Genomic DNA, 22,726 nt, shown 5'->3' on the forward strand with positions numbered 1-22,726 from the left:
ACAGAAGCAAGTAACTTTATTCTGAAACTCGTCAGCCTATTCTAGTTCTGAGAAATTACGGCTATTCCATGCGAGAAATTGCCAAGAAACTGAAGATCTCGTTCAACGCTGTGTACTACTCCACAGAACAGTGCAAACTGGCAATAGGGGTGGCCCTAGTGCACAACTGAGCAAGAATACATAGTGTCTAGTTTGAGAAATAGATGCCTCAACTGGCAGCTTCATTAAATAGTACCTGAAAAAAACAGTCTCAACGTCAACAGTGAAGAGGTGACTCCGGGATGCTGGCATTCTAGGCAGAGTTGCAAAGAAATAGCAATATCTGACTGGCCAATAAAAATGTTAAGATGGGCAAAATAACACAGACACTGGACAGAGGAACTCTGCCTAGAAAGCCAGAATATTCCTTGGGTTTACACCAATCTTACTACTACTGCACTGATCACACTCAAACAGAAAAGGCTGATGCTTGCAATTCATTTTTATTGTAAAGTTGTATGATATAAAGCAGAAAGAATTAACATCCAAAGGCCCATTTAGGGCCATGGCAAACTGCCTATCATAGACCCTCTCCCTCGTCCTCCATGGTGTCCTCCAGAAGCTCATGAAAGCAATGCTGTCAATCCACATGGAAGCAGAACATAGAGTGCTCCTGTAAAACAATTATTCCGTCAGGAATTAATCAAACAGTCATTGAACGAATGGGATTCACAGTAATACAATTTGTCTGAGAAATGTCAATCATGAACCCCAGTTGTGGAGCCCCTATCCTCTCATCACAAGCCCAAGCACTTACCTCATCTGCTCTTCTGTGTTTTCCTCTTCCTGCCTCCCTCCCTTTCATCCTTTCCTATTGATGCTTCAACAGATAAAGAGACCTCATATGCCACAATCTGTTTCGGGAAAAAACATCCGAATGCCCACTCACTTGAGGTGAATAATCACATGAGATCAGGAATTGTAGTGGTTGAGTTGAAAGACATTACCTAAACATACTTCTATCAACACTAATACAGTTGTCTACAGAGAACAGGCTTTGATAGTAAACACTTACCTAATGAAGTCATCCAGCTGTGCTCCTCCTCCAACCCTCCCATCCTTTCCAATTGATGCTTCAACAGATCTGTTTCTTTGGCTGCTCTTTTCATCTATCTCAGACTTGAACAGGCTTAGAAAGAGGACAAAAGGAAACCAAAGCAACTTTAACTTGACCTTTTATCCCATGGTCCTTCCTGATTCTGTCCATCAGAACTTGAATTCTATATCTCCTACTTCCCTCCTGATAAACCACTCTGGTCTCTCTTCCTCCTCTCTCTCATGTTTCCTCCTCTTCACCCTCATGCCTGGCTTCCTTATAATTTGTTCCTCCTTTTACTTATTTTCTCATTTTTTTGTTTGTTTTTTTCTCTTAAAAAAAACTCTGTTGTTTATTTACATCTATCAACATACCTAGGAGCATTGACTTGTACATTTCTTCTTTTGTCTGCTCCCTTTCTTTTGTCATCTACTAAAAAGTTGTCGATGCCTCGTCCGCCTCTTTCTTCTGCTTCTTCCTTGTTCTCCCCTTTGCAGACTGTGCGTGAGCGGTCTCTGGACGCTGCTCTCTCTCTTCCCTCCGCACAGAGGCGTCAGATGTAGACGCTGTGACCTCGTATGCCACCACCTGTTTTGCTCTCTGTGTCTGTCCTTTTTTCTGACACAGCGCACGCCTCTTTTCTCTTTCAATCTGTGCATTCCTCTCTTCTCTCTCATACAGTTTCTCCATCTCCATCTTGAACCTGGCCTCGTGATCTTTTATTCTTTGAAGCTCTGCTCTCTTCTTATCCTCGTCCCGTATCCTTGTCTGCCTTTTCTGTTCCTCCTTCTCTTGTTCCTGTTGTATCTTCAATCTCCTTTTCTGTTCCTCTTTCCTCCTCTTCTCTTCTTTCTCTCGTGCCTTTTGCTGCATCTCCAACACCTTCATTCTCTCCTTTTCCCTGTTCCTCTCCTCCTCCATCCTCTGTTTCTCCATCTTTTTCAACTTCTCTGCCCTCTGTTTCTCCATCTTTTTCTCTTCCTCTGCCCTCTGTTTCTCCATCTTTTTCTCTTCCTCTGCCCTCTGTTTCTCCATCTTTTTCTCTTGCTCTTGTCTCTTTTTCTCATGTTCGATCTTTAGTTTCATCTCTGCCTTCTCCCTTTTCCTCTGCTCCTCTAACTTGTTTTTTTCCATATTTTCTGTCCTTTTCCTTTTCTCCTCATTCAATTTCTTCTGTATCTTTTCCCACTTTTTGAGCTCTTCGTTCCTGGCTTTTTCCTTCCTCCTTTCAATCTTCATCATCTCTTCATTTCTCTTAGCCTCATACTTGAAATATTTGATCCTGTCTGCGTAGCTCATGGCATTAAGTTCTTCTATCCCTCGGCTCGCCATCATACACATTGCATTGGCGGTTGCAAATCTCCCTTCCCTTTTACCACTATCAGTCTCCTTCCTGTCCCTCTTACCATAAGGATCCCTGTGTAGACATCTCTGCTGTTGTCCACTCATGCTCTCCTCACTTTCACTACTCCCCTCCTGACTTGTGTCCTCACTCACACTCTGAGACACATCATCCTCAGACGAGCACGAGGGAGTCACAGCATTCTCAGTGATGACGCGAAGCGCCTTGATGTAGTCAGCTTCTGTGTTCACTCTGTGAGCGAGCGGGCACAGCTCCTCGTAAATGGATTTCCATGTGAGTGACTCCTCACAAACATCGTCAGGCAGGTATAGATCAGATGATTGCCTCTTGAGCACATTCACAACCTCTGCCAGGTCCTGCTGGGTGTCCCCCTGAGTGTCCTCTCGGGCGGCCACTGGCGTGGCCTCTGGGCTGTCCGGGCGCTCGGGGGCTGTGGCAGGGATATTAGATTGTTTTACTGCAGAGGAGCAGGAGGCCTCACTGTCATCGTTCTTGTCATCGCTGTTTGCCATTTTCTTCAGAATCTCTTCCTTTCTCTTTTGGGCCATCCTCTCTTTCAGCTGTGCTTTATACATGCTTGCAATTTCTGCTCCTCTCCGTTGAACTTCCTCAGACAATTCCTCAGACGATGCAGTCTCTTGCCTCTTAAACTCATCCTTGACCTTTGCCTGGCCAGTCAATGGGGACCTGGGGTGGACCTGCGGATGGGTCTGTCTCATCCGGGCAGGATGGCCGGGAGCCAGGAGGTGGGATGGGACAGCAAATCGGTGTGAAGCGTGTGGGTGTGACGTCTTGGACGGAGAATGAGGCCATTTATCAGGGGAGGTGCAGCTCTGTGTGTCCAGAGGGGGAAAGATTGAGTGTTTCTTAGGTGGGTCCTTCTGGGTGCCGGCAGCATGCTGGTCAGGCTCCGATTGGCTGTTGGCGAGGTACCTGTGGTGGTTGTACCAGGGGAAAGCTGGCAGTGTCGGGGAGACGGGACAAATAATGGAAGAGGTGGAGCGCTGCTTGATCACCCCTTTATCCACCCCAATCTGTATGATGACAGACACACTTTTATTACTTAATAGCTTGATGGTTATTGTTATTACTATCTTAAAACAATTACATGTGTATGGGTAATAAATATCATAGAGAAAACACGTTTTATTACTGTATATTAGCCTATTAGGAAAATGGGAAGGTCCACACTTTTGGAATCATTCCAATTCAGAAATTCTTCCATTCCTTTACAACTTTATTCTAAGAATGCAGACCATCCTGAGAATACTACCAGTGCAGAATGCAGACCTTCCTCAGAATACTATCAGTGCAGAATGCAGACCATCCCAAGAATACTACCAGTGCAGAATGCAGACCTTCCTCAGAATACTATCAGTGCAGAATGCAGACCTTCCTCAGAATACTATCAGTGCAGAATGCAGACCTTCCCAAAAATACTACCAGTGCAGAACACATACCTTCTTCAGAATACTATCAGTGCAGAATGCAGACCTTCCTCAGAATACTACCAGTGCAGAATGCAGACCTTCCCAAGAATACTACCAGTGCAGAACACAGGCCTTCCTCAGAATACTTCCAGTGCAGAATGCAGACCTTCCTCAGAATACTATCAGTGCAGAACACAGGCTTTCCTCAGAATACTATCAGTGCAGAATGCAGACCTTCCTCAGAATACTACCAGTGCAGAATGCAGACCTTCCTCAGAATACTACCAGTGCAGAATGCAGACCTTCCTCAGAATACTACCAGTGCAGAACACAGGCCTTCCTCAGAATACTACCAGTGCAGAATGCAGACCTTCCCAAAAATACTACCAGTGCAGAACACAGGCCTTCCTCAGAATACTACCAGTGCAGAATGCAGACCTTCCTCAGAATACTACCAGTGCAGAATGCAGACCTTCCTCAGAATACTACCAGTGCAGAATGCAGACCTTCCTCAGAATACTACCAGTGCAGAATGCAGACCTTCCCAAAAATACTACCAGTGCAGAACACAGGCCTTCCTCAGAATACTACCAGTGCAGAATGCAGACCTTCCTCAGAATACTACCAGTGCAGAATGCAGACCTTCCTCAGAATACTACCAGTGCAGAATGCAGACCTTCCTCAGAATACTACCAGTGCAGAATGCAGACCTTCCTCAGAATACTACCAGTGCAGAATGCAGACCTTCCTCAGAATACTTCCAGTGTGCAGTTCTTTTTCTTGCCTTCTTATTTCACTATTCTATCTATTTATATCTCATTTCTGTGTATCAGGATTGGGAACATCTAAAGCAACTACAGTATATCTACTTATATGAAAGTCTGATTAAAGAAAACGGCTCGTTACCTCCTCCAAGAGTTGGTGCAGCCTAAATATTTCTCCATACAGCGCCTTAATCTCCCTCATGTTTCCTCGCTCAGTTCTCCATGTCTCTCTAGCCAATCTCCAATGGGCGAGGTCAAGGTCATGGATATCCTCCCGCATGCCTAGTTCAACCTGGGTTCCCTTCTCATTTAGCCTCTTCTTTTTCCTCTTCTTCTGGATTGAATCGGTGTTCTCCTTGTCCTGCCTACACACCTTTGGGGCAGTAGGGATATTGAGAATAGAACATGGTATATTTTATTTTACTCATTGGATTATTATGTGCCTTCCATTGTATTTCATTATTATAGAATATCAATAAGGTATAACGTTGACACTAGATCAAGCCGTAGTTTGTACAAAGTTTACACTGATTGGCCATACATGATTAGTCTGGACCACTTTAGTGGGTCGTAGATTTAGCCTGCAGATGGGACTTACATTAAGGCTGGGGAGTTGTGAGGAGTTGTGAGGCTGGTGTGTTCTGGGCCTGTGGAGTTCACTAGTTCCTGTGCAGAAATCATCCTGTGCAGTCCGATTTGCCCATGGCTAGAAATGAAAATGATGACAAACATGCAGTCGGAAATGAGGTTATCATGATACAAGCTTGTTATTTTCAATCTTAGAAAGCTCATAGGCCTATATGTCAAAGTGATGATTTTAAATCACTGGAGTTTTGACTATGAGGGTGGTGAGAGAAAATATATTCTAACCATTCTTATGATGAGCCTTGGAAAGGAGAACTTTCCCATAGTTCCTTCAATTACAGTAATCCTGAAAAAGATACAATATGGCTTAAAAATATGATTATATTATTCAAATCATCTAAATTAAATTGTGCCACAAAGTAGGCCTTTTCACACTAAATCACAAGTGGTCACAACTACTTACCACCAAAATAACCATCCAAAATATAGCAATGATTTTGACCCTGAATTGAACTTGTAAGTGTTGCTGTAATATGACAGTAATGCTATGTCAAGCCATTTAGGCTGTCATCATACCAGAATACAATCATTTATGACATCACAATTGTGATGTAATCTGGTGCCATGGGAAGCCACACCCACCATGACAGACAACAAATCACCAGAGCCACATAGGCCTATTAACCAATTAATCCACTTCTATGTTTGAAATACAGTATATTTAGTACTAGTAAGCTCATAAACATAGTAAAAACCACACTGTAGCAATGTGTATCACTTCACAGCTACTGTTCATGATGCATCATGAGTGGCTGTCCTCTGATTCCCTACATTGTAACTCTTCAGGATGTGGCAGAGTATGAAAACCTTTGCACTGTCTCTGATGCAGGTGTTTTTTTCTCCCACTCATTATGACATCACTGTGGACATTTTGCCTGAGTTTGGCATCTCTGGGGATAATATGCTGTGTGCAGACCACTTTCACACATATGCACTAGTGAAATCATTGTATTTCCTCCTGCATTAATGTATAATTGCAACATTACAGAATTTCTACAATTGTGCGTCGCCCTATGGGACTCCCAGGGCTTTAGACCGCTGCACCACTCGGAAGGCCAATATAAACGCATCTTCAAAGAATTTACTGAGTTACAGTCCATATATTGGTGAATTGAAATTAATTAATTAGTCCCTAATCTATGGATTTCACATGACTGTACAGGGGTGCATCCATTGGGTGGGCCTTGGAGGGCTCACCCACTTGCAGCCAGGCCCAGCCAATCAGAATGAGTTTGTCCCCACAAAAAGACATTATTATATGCAAATACTTGTCAGCCTCCCTCCCAGCGTGGCTACAAATTCTCTAAAAGGATGTTCGAGGCACCTTATGGTTGAAAAATTAAGAGTCAATTATCTAGCAACAGCTCTGGTGGACATTGCTGCAGTCATTATGCCAATTGCACACTCCCTCAAAACTTGAGGCATCTGTGGCATTGTGTTGTGACACAACTGTGCATTTTAGGGGCTTTTTATTGTCCCCAGTACAATGTGCCCCTGTGTAATGACCATGCTATTTAATCAGCTTCTTGATATGCCACACCTGTCAGGTGGATGGATTACCTTGGCAAAGGAGAAATGCTCACTAACAGCGATGTAGACACATTTGTGCACAAAATGAGAAAATACGCTTTTTTTGCATATGAAACATTTGAGATGTTTTATTTCATCTCATGAAACATGGGACAAACACTTTACATGTTGTGTGTATATTTTTGTTCAGTGTACATTTCCAAGGCAACACATCCTCTAAAACTAACCTTCTCTGGGGTAGGCTAACTCTGAGCTTTCTCATATATCCTGAATGAATTGTCTGATTTGCGAGTTAAGGACCAATGAAATCAGATCGATAGGAGTGGGGGAAAAGGGGGCTTGTGCATTGATAAGCACCTCAAAATAAGTTAACAATAGGTAATAAAATATGTCACTTTTGCCCATAAGATGCCTCTAATTTGGACTATTTTACACCATAGCCTGATGAAATTTACAATAACTTTTCTAGAGTAAAAACATCCCCATATATAGGTTCAGTTTGCTCCAAGCAGAACTGGGCTAGGCGATGCAAACTTCTGTGCTCACACTCCCTAAAGACCTTCGCTTGAAAAACTAGAAGAAAGAGGCAATATTACTGTTTGTCTCTCTTGAGCCACCGTAGTAACAATATAGCCAGAAACACTTCCTCAAAATTGATACATCAAGACATCTGTATTGAATTATTTTCGTTTTTGCAGAGGAGGTCTTAGTCGTGCAATTACACATCAGTTTAGTGCAGTAATTCTCAAGTGAATGATAGCAAACACTTCATTGAAGAATCCCGTCCATAGTTCCCACCCCTACTGTAAACCAATCACTGATGAAGGGGTGTAGACTTTGACTAATAAACTTCCACTTGCCTCAACAAAAAAACTGGTGCATGCGAACAGTTGAAAATAACCTACCGAACACCAAAATGAACAAAAACTTCACCAAATGTATAAGCTTAAAGTGTTTTGACTGGGAAGCATGTGACAGCCTTTTACGGAAGGTGGACGAGCAAAATCCACCATCGTAGTACGGATGAAGCCTGAGCTGGAATGTGAAGCTAACTGAAGCTGGCTAGATTTAAAAGACCCTGGGTAGATCTAGCTTGCTTCTTGGTATACCACTCTGGGAACACCTTGGACTTACGACATGGGCTCTATGCTACATTATGGACAGTACTATTCACTGCTCTATACTATGGATGCACATTACCACTGTCTATACTGCACTATACATGAACACTAACACTGTCTACACGGTTTCCCACAGCAGATATTTATTTTCTGTCAATGGGGAGCCCACCATCCTAGCCAAGATCCACAACAAGATATCAGAGATGGTGTAAGGGCGTTCGTCTGTAGGAGGAAGAGAAGCGGACCAAAGCGCAGCGTGGTGGTTATTCATGTTTTAATAAATCACTACACATGAACAAACTAACAAAAACAAGAAATGTGAAAACGCAAAACAGTCCTATCCTGTGACACCAAACACAGTGACAGGAACAATCACCCACAAACACACAGTGAAACCCAGGCTACCTAAGTATGATTCTCAATCAGAGACAACTAATGACACCTGCCTCTGATTGAGAACCATACTAGGCCGAAAACATAGAAATGCCCCAAAACATAGAAAAACAAACATAGACTGCCCACCCAACTCACGCCCTGACCATACTAAATAAATACAAAACAGAAATAGAGGTCAGAACGTGACAGTACCCCCCCCCCCCAAAGGTGCGGACTCCGGCCGCAAAACCTTGACCTATAGGGGAGGGTCTGGGTGGGCGTCTGTCCGCGGAGGCGGCTCTGGCGCGGGACGCGGCCCCCACTTCACCATTGTCTTAGTCCGCCTTATTGTCCGCCTCCCTGGCTTACTCACCATGGCCACCCCTCTCAATGACCCCACTGGACAGAGGGGCTGCTCGGGACAGAGGGGCAGCTCGGGACAGAGGTGAAGCAGCTGCTCGGGACAGAGGGACAACTGCTCGGGACAGAGGGGCGATAGCAGCTCGGGACAGAGGGGCGATAGCAGCTCGGGACAGAGGGGCGATAGCTGCTCGGGACAGAGGGGCGATAGCTGCTCGGGACAGAGGGGCGATAGCTGCTCGGGACAGAGGGGCGATAGCTGCTCGGGACAGAGGGGCGATAGCTGCTCGGGACAGAGGGGCGATAGCTGCTCGGGACAGAGGGGCGATAGCTGCTCGGGACAGAGGGGCGATAGCTGCTCGGGACAGAGGGGCGATAGCTGCTCGGGACAGAGGGGCGATAGCTGCTCGGGACAGAGGGGCGATAGCTGCTCGGGACAGAGGGGCGATAGCTGCTCGGGACAGAGGGGCGATAGCTGCTCGGGACAGAGGGGCGATAGCTGCTCGGGACAGAGGGGCGATAGCTGCTCGGGACAGAGGGGCAGCTGCTCGGGACAGAGGGGCAGCTGCTCGGGACAGAGGGGCAGCTGCTCGGGACAGAGGGGCAGCTGCTCGGGACAGAGGGGCAGCTGCTCGGGACAGAGGGGCAGCTGCTCGGGACAGAGGGGCAGCTGCTCGGGACAGAGGGGCAGCTGCTCGGGACAGAGGGGCAGCTGCTCGGGACAGAGGGGCAGCTCCTCGGGACAGAGGGGCAGCTCCTCGGGACAGAGGGACAGCTGCTCTGGACAGAGGGGCAGCTGCTCTGGACAGAGGGGCAGCTGCTCGGGCGGCCCCTGGCTTACTGGCGGCCCCTGGCTGACTGGCGGCACTGGCGGCCCCTGGCTTACTGGCGGCCCCTGGCTGACTGGCGGCCCCTGGCTGACTGGCGGCGCTGGCGGCCCCTGGCTGACTGGCGGCGCTGGCGGCCCCTGGCTGACTGGCGGCGCTGGCGGCCCCTTGGCTGACTGGCGGCGCTGGCGGCCCCTGGCTGACGGGCGGCGCTGGCGGCCCCTGGCTGACGGGCGGCGCTGGCGGCCCCTGGCTGACGGGCGGCGCTGGCGGCCCCTGGCTGACGGGCGGCGCTGGGCGGACGGGCGGCGCTGGCGGCGCTGGGCGGACGGACGGCGCTGGCGGCGCTGGGCGGACGGACGGCGCTGGCGGCGCTGGGCGGACGGACGGCGCTGGCGGCGCTGGGCGGACGGACGGCGCTGGCGCCGCTGGGCGGACGGGCGGCGCTGGCGGCGCTGGGCAGACGGGAGGCTCAGCTGGCGCTGGGCAGACGGGAGGCTCAGCTGGCGCTGGGCAGACGGGAAGCTCAGCTGGCGCTGGGCAGACGGGAAGCTCAGCTGGCGCTGGGCAGACGGGAAGCTCAGCTGGCGCTGGGCAGACGGGAAGCTCAGCTGGCGCTGGGCAGACGGGAAGCTCAGCTGGCGCTGGGCAGACGGGAAGCTCAGCTGGCGCTGGGCAGACGGGAAGCTCAGCTGGCGCTGGGCAGACGGGAAGCTCAGCTGGCGCTGGGCAGACGGGAAGCTCAGCTGGCGCTGGGCAGACGGGAAGCTCAGCTGGCGCTGGGCAGACGGGAAGCTCAGCTGGCGCTGGGCAGACGGGAGGCTCAGCTGGCGCCGGGCAGGCGGGAGACTCCGGCAGCGGCGCCGGACAGGCGGGAGGCTCCGGCAGCGGCGCCGGACAGGCGGGAGGCTCCGGCAGAGGCGCCGGACAGGCGGGAGACAGACTCCGGCAGAGGCGCCGGACAGGCGGGAGACAGACTCCGGCAGAGGCGCCGGACAGGCGGGAGACAGACTCCGGCAGAGGCGCCGGACAGGCGGGAGACAGACTCCGGCAGCGGCGCCGGACAGGCGGGAGACAGACTCCGGCAGAGGCGCCGGACAGGCGGGAGACAGACTCCGGCAGAGGCGCCGGACAGGCGGGAGACAGACTCCGGCAGAGGCGCCGGACAGGCGGGAGACAGACTCCGGCAGAGGCGCCGGACAGGCGGGAGACAGACTCCGGCAGAGGCGCCGGACAGGCGGGAGACAGACTCCGGCAGAGGCGCCGGACAGGCGGGAGACAGACTCCGGCAGAGGCGCCGGACAGGCGGGAGACAGACTCCGGCAGAGGCGCCGGACAGGCGGGAGACTCCGGCAGAGGCGCCGGACAGGCGGGAGACTCCGGCAGAGGCGCCGGACAGGCGGGAGACTCCGGCAGAGGCGCCGGACAGGCGGGAGACTCCGGCAGAGGCGCCGGACAGGCGGGAGACTCCGGCAGAGGCGCCGGACAGGCGGGAGACTCCGGCAGAGGCGCCGGACAGGCGGGAGACTCCGGCAGAGGCGCCGGACAGGCGGGAGCCTCCGGCAGAGGCGCCGGGCAGAGGCGCCGGACAGGCGGGAGACTCCGGCAGAGGCGCCGGGCAGAGGCGCCGGACAGGCGGGAGACTCCGGCAGAGGCGCCGGACAGGCGGGAGACTCCGGCAGAGGCGCCGGACAGGCGGGAGACTCCGGCAGAGGCGCCGGACAGGCGGGAGACTCCGGCAGAGGCGCCGGACAGGCGGGAGACTCCGGCAGAGGCGCCGGGCAGAGGCGCCGGACAGGCGGGAGACTCCGGCAGAGGCGCCGGACAGGCGGGAGACTCCGGCAGAGGCGCCGGACAGGCGGGAGACTCCGGCAGAGGCGCCGGACAGGCGGGAGACTCCGGCAGAGGCGCCGGACAGGCGGGAGACTCCGGCAGAGGCGCCGGACAGGCGGGAGACTCCGGCAGAGGCGCCGGACAGGCGGGAGACTCCGGCAGCGCTGGACAGGAGGAAGCCCCTGTAAGGATGGGCCGGAGAGACAGCCTGGTACGGGGGGCTGCCACCGGAGGGCTGGTGCGTGGAGGTGGTGACGGATAGACCGGACCGTGAAGGCGTACTGGAGATCTTGAGAGCAGGGCTGGCACCAACCGCCCTGGCTGGATCTTCACCCTAGCCCGGCAGATGTGGGGAGCTGGGATGTAGCGCACCGGGCTAAGCACGCGTACTGGGGACACCGTGCGCACAACTGCATAACACGGTGCCTGACCAGCACCACGCCCGCCACAGTTAGCACTGCTAGGAGCACTGTAGTGCTGAGATGGCACAGGACGTGCAAGGCTAGGGAGATGCACAGGAGGCCTGGTGCGTGAGGCTGGCACAGTCTTCACCAGACCCCTCGCTCGTACCTCAGGATGCGTATGGAGAGCTGACCCCGGTGCCATTAAATCCCTGACACGCTCCGTCGGGCGAATGTCGTGCCTCATGCACCAAACCAGCAAGTCCCTCATATCACTCTCCTCCAATTTCCCCATTAACTCCTTCACAGTCTCTGCTTCGCTCACCTCCAACACCAGCTCTGGTTCTGAGCTCCTCCTTGGCTCCTCACGATAAACGGGGGGAGTTGGCTCAGGTCTGACTCCTGACTCTGCCACACTCCCCCTGTGCCCCCCCCCAAGAAATTTTGGGGGCTGACTCTCGGGCTTCCGTCCGCGCCGCCGTGCTTGCTTCTCAGAATGCCGCCTCTCTGCTTTTGCTGCCTCCAGCTCGGCCTTGGGGCGGCAATATTCTCCTGGCTTAGCCCAGGGTCCTCTCCCGTCGAGGATTTCCTCCCATGTCCAGAATTCCTTACTACGTATCTCCTGCTGCCGCTGTTGCTTCTCCTGCTGCTCCTGCCTGTTGACACGCTGCTTGGTCCTGTTGTGGTGGGTGATTCTGTAAGGGCGTTCGTCTGTAGGAGGAAGAGAAGCGGACCAAAGCGCAGCGTGGTGGTTATTCATGTTTTACTAAATCACTACACATGAACAAACTAACAAAAACAAGAAATGTGAAACGCAAAACAGTCCTATCCTGTGACACCAAACACAGTGACAGGAACAATCACCCACAAACACACAGTGAAACCCAGGCTACCTAAGTATGATTCTCAATCAGAGACAACTAATGACACCTGCCTCTGATTGAGAAACATACTAGGCCGAAAACATAGAAATGCCCCAAAACATAGAAAAACAAACATACACTGCCCACCCAACTCACGCCCTGACCATACTAAATAAATACAAAACAACAGAAATAGAGGTCAGAACGTGACAGATGGGCCAGAGAACACACAGGATTGAACTAAACATCCAGGAAGTCTGACCCCTCTACAACTGTGGCTGTATGACATGCCATACTCTTTTTGAACAGACGGCATCAGATACATGGCCTACACATACTAAGACAGAGGAGCGCTGTTCAGCTGTCTCAGATGATTTATCTGAGGTTGATGTCTCTTTCTGTCAATAGTGTGCAACTGCAGCCCACATTTCGGGGTGTCCCTGCATGAGGGCATTCCTGCACCTGCTACATTATGCACAGTACTGTTCACTATATACTATGGATGCACATTAACACTGTTTATAATGCACAATCTGTTGTTGAGGTTGATGACTTAAAAACAAGTGCTCCCACCTGCATCTGTTCTGGTGACACAGGAGTTTGAAGTGGAGGGAGTACAGGGCTTAGTATGTCCCTCAAGGAGATTTTGACTTGGAAAAGTTGAATATTTTCAGGAGTCAGGTAATTGTTTAAGGGAGGAGGATTGGAGGGAAAGATAGAGCAGGTTGAAAAGACTGAGGGAGGCAGAGGATGGGTTTGTATCTGTTGAAGATAGCAATGACAAGGGAGAGGGAATGTTGAGGAAGATTGGTATCAAGTTGAAACAAAGTGGGCCGGACACCAGTTTGAGTTCTGGAGGTGAAATGGAAGGGGCAGAAGGTATTGTGAGGAGCTTGGAGCCCAAGCCTTCCATTGATGGGCATGGCTATGATAAAGATACGATTGGTTCAGTGGGAGTAAGATTTTTGAAGAAGGTGGAACCAGGCCTTTTGTCTGATCCATGGTCGGTTCCAAGTTGGGTGGAAAGGATGGTGGGTGCCATTGAGTCGGTGAAGGTAACCCTGAGTGGAGGTGTCTGGTGCGAGAGAAGCAGGTTGAGGTGGCCAGGGTCATTGTAGTGAAGAAGATGTTGTATGCAGAGGAAGTGGAGGGTGGATCAAGGGTGAGGGATTCTGAGAGGATTCCTGTGAATAGTAGATATTTGCCAGAACAGAGGGATAGGCCAATGAGTGATATATGTTTCAGTGAGTTTGGCTTAGCATTCATAGCCATTGTTATCTGCTGTACTGCAGAGATGATACGTAAGTCATAGAAAATAGATGTTGTGGTGGCAGCTGCAGAGAAGTACTTGGGGGTATGAGATTAGATTTCAGAAGAGTTACAGGGTGTGTTGAGTTGTAGTGTCCCGTAGATAGGGTTAAAGTAGTGGAATAAGGTGATGGGTTTTAATGAGTGTAGGGTTAGTTAGAAGGGTCATTAAATATATATATATATTTATTTTTTCACATTTCCCCTTTCCAATTTTGTATCAGAAAGGTAATGGATTCATACAATAGTTCAGTAGAGGGCGATAATGCAACATATTGGATGCCAACCGTCTTTAAACCTCACAGAAGCAGAAGAAGAAGAATGCACCTGTTCTTTTGTGATTGCTGCCCTGCCCACTATTTAACTGGAAGGAGAGCTATTCCACACAATTGTTTATGCTTTTTCTTTGGTTGTTTTTTTTCCAAATCTTGGGGGACAATTGTTGTGGCAACATGGGTTGGTTTCTGATTCTCATCTGGTTTGTCCAAGGTAGGATCAGTCATTTTGGTTATGTGACATCCTGTTCTTGAGTGTTTTCCATTTGAGGTAGGCGTGGCCGGCCCCACTGCGGACGCCAATTGGTTCATCATGTTGTTATCTAACATGTATTATGTTCCCCTTGTGTATTTCAGTGGGCAGTGTTCCCATCACCAATTTCACAAATGCTACTACTTCAAATGCTACTTTCCCTGCCACAGGTAGGCAGGCCTGCATTTGGGACCAGTCATTTTGTTAGATGACCGGCTGAAAGCTAGGCCTGTTTTCCATGTATATTTAATGTAGGCCAGCCCCACTGCAAAACTGTTGTTCTGTTCCACTTTATAATATTTTCTTTCTGTATTTCAGTGGACAATTCTACAAACACCATCAACAATTCTACAAATGAGACTTTCACTGCCACAGGTAGGCCTCTACTGTGATTCTGAAGTCAATCTCTTGGGCTGATGGGGCCTAAAGAAACAATTCAATCTGTTGTCTTCAAGTTTATGGCCTGTCTATCAATAAACATAATGATATTACAAAATAAGTTTGTTCACAATTTCTTTTAGGTTCTACTGCCTCAATGGGGACACGCCACAGACTAAATGATTGGGTTAAAACGCCTGAAACCAGAGAAGGTAACGCATTCATTAGATGAAGCGCACAATCCTGGACCTCTACCATGAGGTCTGGACTTTAATGGCACTGGAGGTAGTGACTTGTAACTAGTAGATGTCATGTCAGTGTTTCAGACCATCTCTCTCTGTTACAGAGGACTTACAGTTCGACCTTGCTATCATGGAGGGAGACATTCTGGTGTCGGTGAGTCTGTTATCCCTGCTTTCTGTCCTGTTGCTGCCTCTTTTAGGCTGAATCCAGATGATAACACCTTCTGGTATACACAGCCTGAAGCTAATGACTCCAAAATCATTCAAGCCAGATTGTTGAACAGAATTACATTTGAACGTGCTCTACCGGTTGTCCATGATGTTTGTCCTTCAGATGGTTGCAATTTGAGCCAATATTTCCACAGGAAAATATACAATGCATAATAACTGAAGTGCCAGGTGATAGAAACTCCAACTTCAGTACCGCCACTCTAAAATTGTTTTAACAGTACTTTCCTGTGGATATTTTTAACCATCTGAAGGATCAACACCACGGACCACCAGTAGAGTAAGTTTCAATGTCATTTGATTTAACATTCTGTCTTGTAAAGAAACCTTTAGTGATTTTGCAGTCATTAATTTCAGTCTGTGTAGAAGCTGGTACAGTGCCTTCCAAAAGCATCATACCCCTTGACTTATTTCACATTTTGTTGTTACAGCCTGAATTCAAAATGGATTAAATACCAATTCTAACCCGTCTACACAAAATAACCCATAATGACAGTGAAAATGCTTTAGAAATGTTTGCTAGTTTATTGAAAATGAAATGCAGAAATATCTCAACTAGTCGCATCCCAGAGTCAATACTTTGTAGAAGCACCTTTGGCAGCGACTACACCTGTGAGTCTCTCTGGGTAAGTTTAAGAGCTTTCCACATCTGGATTGTGTAACTTCTCAAAATCTAATCAAAATTATTCAAGCTGTCAAATTGGTTGTTGATCACTACTAAACAACCATGTTCAGGTCCTGCAGTAGATTTGTCAAAACTGTAACTTGGCCACTCGGCAACATTCTGTCTTGGTAAGAAACTCCAGTGCAGTCCTTGTGTTTTAGGTTATTGTCCTGCAGAAAGGTGAATTGTGCTCCCAGTGTCTGGTAGAAAGCAGACTAAACCAGGATTTCCTCTAGGATCTTGCTTGTGCTTAGCTCATAACGTTTCTTTTTTATCCTGACACTCCCCAGTCCGCTATGATTACAAGCATACCCATAACATGATGCATCCACCACAATGCTTGAAAATATGAAGTGGTACTCAGTAATCTTTTGGTTTTGCCTGTCATTACACTTTGTATTCAGGACCAAAAGAGAATTGCTTTGCCACATTTTCTGCAGTATTACTTTAGTGCCTTGATGCAAACAGGATGCATGTTTTGGAATAATTTTATTCTGTACAGGCTTCCTTTTCACTGTCAATCAGGTTAGTATTGTAGAGTAACTAAAATGTTGTTCCATTCTCAGTTCTCTTATCACAGCCATTAAAGTCTAACTGTTTTATAGTCACTATTGGGTTCATGGTGAAATCCCTGAGCGGTTTCCTTCTCTGGCAACTGACTTAGGAAAGACACCTGTATCTTTTGTATGGACTGGGTGTATTGAAACACCATCCAAAGTGTAATTAACTTCACCACGTTCGAAGGGATCTTCAATGTCTGCTTTTTTTTTACCCATCTATGCAAGTTTTTGAAACCAACAGGACGTTGTAGTTAAATCTGTTTGAAACGCACTGCTTGTTTGAGACCTAACAATTATCTGTATGTGTGGGTTACAGAGATCAGGTAGTCATTCAAAATTAAGGTCAACACTATTGCACAGTAAGTCATGCAAATAATATTTGTGTGACGACAATCTCAATTTAAATCGTAGTGGCACGGTTTTAGTTGATTTGAATTTTCTTCTAAAAGATCTTAAAATATATATAGTTTACAAAACATTAGGAACACTTAATATTGAGTTGCACCCCCCTTTGCCCTCAGAAAAGCCTCAATTCGCCAGGGCATGGACTCTACAAGGTGTCACGCATTCCACAGGAATACTGGCTCCATGATGTCCTCAATGCTTCCCACCATTGTGCCCAGTTGCCTGGTAGTGGATCTCTAATCCGAAATAGCTCGTTCCATCTCATCCCACAGATGCTTAATTGGATTGAGATCTGGTGACTGGGCAGGCCACTGCACTAAGCTGAATTCACTGTCATTTTTGTGGAACCATTCCTGGACAATCCTAGCCTTGTGGCTTGGGGCATTATCCTGCTGATAAAATCAATTCAGATGGATACACTGCTGCCATGAATTTCAATTATGTTCAGACATTCAAACGTTGCGCAACTTTTATCCAACGTGTGCCATGAAAAGGCACCCCACAGCATCACTCCACCACTGCCACTCTCTAGCCTGCAATGTTGACAAACATCATGATGGCTGCATGTGGTTTTCTTCATACTCTAGTCCTCCCATCAGTGTGAAATTGCAACAAAAAAAACGGGATTCATCAGACCAGACGTTTTTCCAAATCTCCTGTGTGCAGTGTTTCCTTAGTCCACTGCAACATGTTTTTTGCTGAAAGAAGTGGTACTCTGTAAGGTTGTCGGCTGCCATACCCCATTTGTGTCAAGATTCTACGAGTTGAGCTTTCTTTGGGCACGAATGTTTTACTGGACAGTCAATTGAATATAACTGTAGCCCGTCTGTTGCTCTGCACAATTCGTGTCACCCATTTTCGACCACTGGACTGCCATTGGCTGGGTGTCCTTTGGGTGCTGGACCGTTCTTCACACACACTGGAAACTGATTGTGAAATACCCAGCAACGTTGCAGTTCTTTGACACTCAAACTGGTGAGCCTGGTACCTACCATACCCTGATCAAAGGTACTTCAATATTTTGTCCTGCCTATTCACCCTCTGAATGGCATATATACATGATCCATGTCGCAAGGCTTAACAATCCTCCTTTAACTGGTCTCTTCATATACACTGATTGAACAGGTGACCTCTGTAAGGATCATAGCATTCACCTGGTCAGTCTGTCATGGAAAGTACACTGTATATTGCTCCTTTTTTTCTACATACTTAGTCTGGTTTTAGTCATTTAAGTTAATACTGAAATAGTTTTACCATTTTAGAATTTAAAAACATTCATAGGGGAAACGCAGAAATAACAATTGAATTAATCGGAGGCCTATGCTGTCTCGCGACAGCTGGATTTAAGATGAGTTGTTTTGTCCTACAGGAAGACCGATTAGCTGTGAAGTCACTTTGGCCTGAGAAAGATGGCGTCACTTCTATCCCCTACAAGATCAACGATTATCTGGGTGAGTGTCAAATACAGTAGGAGAGATGAACACTAACACTAGATGTTTTCTAATACAGTGAGAATGATATGCACCGTCTAATGGTAGATTGTCTCTGATCCACACAGTGGACAGAAAGGTAACTATACTAGCAGCGTTCAAGATGATTTCAGACCAGACGTGTATCCTCTTCCACGAATACACCAATGAGATTAACTACATAGACATCATCTCTGGGACAGGGTGAGTCCAAAGTGGGCACATTAACACATTCTCTCCTTCCCAGCAGTTTACAGTTAACTCACAACCTCTCCTTCCTTTTTCCTGTGTTCAATCCTTTATTTGTCTCTTCATGTCATATCCCCTCTCTCTCCTCCTTCTCTCACCTTTCTCTTTCTTCACTTAACTCTAGCTGTGCGTCGTATGTAGGTTTTCAGGGCGGGGCCCAGTCTCTGTACTTCGGTAGAGCCTGTAACGTGGGGAACCTGTGCCATGAGCTGATGCATGCCCTGGGCCTGCACCACGAGCACACACGGCCAGACCGTGACCAATACGTCACCATACAGTGGGACAACGTGGTCCCAGGTTACTCACACCAACACAACATACTAAACCACCTCACTGGCATTACATGTGGATCAGGGGCAGGGCTGGTCAATTTGTCCCCTGAAGAGCTGCAGTGTGTAGGCTTTAGTACTAGCCCAACACTAACATACCTGATTCAGCTTTTTGCGGTCTGGAGTGAAGACCGTACAGAATAACTAACTATTGACATTTAATATTTTATTAGGTACTGCCTAAGTGTAACGGATGTGAAACGGCTAGCTTAGTTAGCGGTGGTGCGCGCTAAATAGCGTTTCAATCGGTGACGCCACTTGCTCTGAGACCTTGAAGTAGTGGTTCCCCTTGCTCTGCAAGGGCCGTGGCTTTTGTGGAGCGATGGGTAACGATGCTTCGTGGGTGTCAGTTGTTGATGTGTGCAGAGGGTCCCTGGTTCGCGCCCGGGTATGGGCGAGGGGACGGTCTAAAGTTATACTGTTACATAAGCAGCAGCTACTCTTCCTGGGCTCCACACACCATGAAACACTACATAACATGAATAGACAGTGCACCACAAGGACAGAACAACATTAGTTTAAAATAAGAATAGTCTTTCATACATTTATGCCTTAATGTTCCATTTATCATGTACTTATTATAACGGAAATACTGCAGCCATTTATTTCCCCACACATTGCAACCCTTTCCTCTACTGTTGAAATTGCTTTGTCTAAGCAGGTCCCGATGTCCTAATATCATAGCAACCTTGAATCCTGATATCCTAATCTCACAGTACCAGTTATGTAAACACCAGAGAATCTTACACCAGTAACCATCAGTGTTCTTCAGTTTGAGACCAATACTATGTATTTCATAGACTAATTTGCAATTATGTAGACTTGAACTGAATTCGTTAACTCCTGTGAATTTCTTCTGGCATGATTGCAGCAACCTTGTTCGCTAAATTTGCCTGACGCGAATAACTCTACATTGTCATCTACAGTTACCACCTATCCTGGTGTAAAATATACCTTTTACAGTTGCCACCCGTAATGGGTATCCTGGGATAACATGTAAGCTCGTTTTGAGGGCAGTTTTGTTACATTACCACCCGCAATGGGTTTCATTAGGTAAGATTAAATATTCATGCCTTGAATCATGTAGAGTTTCCTCCTGCTAGAGGTTCAACTTAATGGTTTTTCCATCTCAACTTGTATACATTTCCATTTTCATTCACCTATATCACATTCACACCCAGCAGTGTCCACCAGTCACATCTGCCTCTTGTAACTCTTTTAACTTCCAGGAAAACAAGAGAACTTTAAGGTGAAGAAAGGAGACACTCAGGACCTGCCCTATGACTACGACTCCATAATGCACTACGGAACGTCAGTCACACTACTCTCCTCCTTATTCCCACTAAAGTCCTAATTTTACTCACCTTGTTTTTAAACTGCTAGCAATGAGTAAATATTAGTTTTACTGTGACTGTACGGTATCCAGCTCCAGTAACATTTCCCTGTGCGTACCAAATGGTTCCCTCTTTAGGTCACAATTAATTTTTTTTACCTGGGCTCTGGTCAAACTATGTGCACTATTTGGAATAGGGTGGCATTGTGGCGCAGTTCTTGTGTTAAAGTAGCAAGTCCTCTAATCCCCCATTGTTGGGTTTCTCCTGGCAGATACTACTTCTCATCAAACCGGAACCCCACTATTGACGCCACGAAGAGTGGAGTCCAGATTGGACAGAGAAATCACCTGAGCCCCCTGGACATAACACGCCTTAACAAACTCTATCAATGTGGTAAAGGCATGCGCACACACAGACAGACGGGAAAAATATCAGAATTGGGCTGCCTTTGTAAATGCAGTCATTATCGCACTGTATTCTAACCATGTTCATGTCCTGTTACAGAATAACAATGCACAGTTTATCACTTATTGCACCATCGAAGAAGATTTCAACACCGCTGCTGTCGACTGAAGATTCCAACACAAATGGCACTGACATTTTAACTTCTCAACAATGAATAAGTTGAACAAGTCCCTTAAAGCTTTCTGATGTATTGTATGTGTGTTCAGCAGCAGGTAGTTTAATTTGTCCTGTGTGCTCTTGCTGCCTTGAATTAGGCCTATTCCACTGCACTTGTCTTGGAAATAAATAAAATAATCCAGTCAGTGATGTTTCTTGCAGTGTTCTATTTCATTCTATAATGGACCTTCTCAGCTATGCTCATCATGCATCCCAAGGTGGGATCAGAGATGAAGTAGATCTAACATAGCAGGAGAGATGACTTAAATTAATTGTGGTTAAGGTATAGGACTTGGCTGGCTAGCTAGGCAACAAATTATTTAAAAATGATGATGCTGTAACAGGACTTAGACAGCAGGGATCATAGTCACCAATCAGAATGTCACCCTCTGGAAGGGTGTACTACGAAACCTGTGAGTTGATGAGAACTTTGGTAAACTCTTGAGCTCAACCATGTATGTGGCTCACCAGTTAGCAACGAATACTAAACACATATACATAAGGATGTATAAACACACTACTGTTCATGTTTTGTGTCACTTGAAATGTCCTTGTTTTTGAAAGCCTTTTGTTCATTCAAATATCAACGTGATCAGAAATAGTGTAGACAATGTAAATAGTTGTGTGGAATATCTACAGTTGAAGATCATATACGCCTTAGCCCAATACATTTCAACTCAGTTTTTCCTGTCTTTTAATCCTATTAAAAATTCCCTGTCTTTGGTCATTTAGGATCCCCACTGTATTTTATGAATGTGAAATTTCAGCTTTTATTCCTTTCATCACATTCCCAGTGGGTCAGAAGTTTACATACACTCGATTCGTGTTTGGTAGCATTGCCTTTAAATTGTTTAAGTTGGGTCAAACATTTTGGGTAGCCTTCCACAAGCTTCCCACAATAAGTTGGGTGAATTTTGGCCCATTCCTCCTGACAGAACTGTTGTAACAGAGTCCGGTTTGTAGGCTTACTTGTTCGCACACGCTTTTTCAGTTCTGCCCACAAATGTTCTATAGGTTTGAAGTCAGTCCATTAACTTGACTTCGTTGTCCTTAAGCCATTTTGCCACAACTTTGGACGTATGCTTGGGGTCATTGTCCAGTTGGAAGTTGCGATCAAGTTTAACTTCCTAATATTTCTTGATGTGTCAATATATCCACATTTTCCCCTCCCTCATGATGCCATCTATTTTGTGAAGTTCGCCAGTCTGTCCTGCAGCAAAGTACCCCCACAACATGCTACAACCCCTGTTCTTCACGGTTGGGATGGTGTTCTTTGGCTTTCAAGCCTCCCCCTTTTTCCTCCAAACATAATGGTCATTATGGCCAAACAGTTATATTTTTATTTCAAAAGAGCTGAGGACATTTCTCCAAAAAGTACTATCTTTGTCCCCATGTGCAGTTGCAAACTGTAGTCTGGATTTTTTTATGGAGGTTTTGGAGCAGTGGCTTCTTCCTTGTAGAGCGGCCTTTCGGGTTATGTTGATATAGGACTCATTTTACTCTGGATATAGATACTTTGTACATGTTTCCTCCAGCATCTTCACAAGGTTCTTTGCTGCTGTTCTGGGATTGATTTGCACTTTTTGCACCAAAGTACGCTCATCTCTTGGACACAGAATGTGTCTCCTTCCTGAGTCGTATGATGGCTGCGTGGTCCCATGGTGTTTATACTTGCGTACTATTGTTTGTACAGATGATACCTTCAGGTGTTGGGAAATTGCTCCCAAAGATGAACCAGACTTGTGGAGGCACCCATTTTATTTTTCTGAGGTCTTGGCTGATTTTTTATTTTTTTTCACATGACGTCAGGCAAAGAGGCACTGA

General features: G+C 47.3%; 2 protein-coding genes across 2 annotated transcripts; one reads left to right on the top strand and one right to left on the bottom strand.

Moving 5' to 3' along the window:
- Positions 1-465: 465 nt before the first annotated feature.
- LOC110511258 (uncharacterized) lies at positions 466-5,333 on the bottom strand. Its single transcript, XM_090233884.1, has 5 exons — positions 5,231-5,333; positions 4,775-5,005; positions 1,055-3,472; positions 797-859; positions 466-652 (listed from the first exon to the last, which is right to left on the bottom strand). The coding sequence occupies exons 2-3, from the start codon at positions 4,910-4,912 to the stop codon at positions 1,508-1,510; spliced, it is 2,103 nt and encodes a 700-aa protein (XP_090090010.1). The 5' UTR covers positions 4,913-5,005; positions 5,231-5,333; the 3' UTR covers positions 466-652; positions 797-859; positions 1,055-1,507.
- An 8,886-nt stretch (positions 5,334-14,219) lies between these two features.
- On the top strand, positions 14,220-21,051 carry LOC110519478 (high choriolytic enzyme 1). The gene is made up of 11 exons (XM_090233886.1): positions 14,220-14,384; positions 14,528-14,593; positions 14,742-14,798; positions 14,945-15,013; positions 15,148-15,197; positions 18,270-18,351; positions 18,459-18,573; positions 18,743-18,915; positions 20,177-20,258; positions 20,553-20,674; positions 20,786-21,051. The coding sequence occupies exons 1-11, from the start codon at positions 14,291-14,293 to the stop codon at positions 20,788-20,790; spliced, it is 915 nt and encodes a 304-aa protein (XP_090090012.1). The 5' UTR covers positions 14,220-14,290; the 3' UTR covers positions 20,791-21,051.
- Positions 21,052-22,726: the final 1,675 nt, after the last annotated feature.

This window comes from Oncorhynchus mykiss, chromosome 5 (genome assembly GCF_057628025.1).
Source record: "Oncorhynchus mykiss isolate SJ-2025 chromosome 5, ASM5762802v1, whole genome shotgun sequence".
NCBI lineage: Eukaryota > Metazoa > Chordata > Actinopteri > Salmoniformes > Salmonidae > Oncorhynchus > Oncorhynchus mykiss.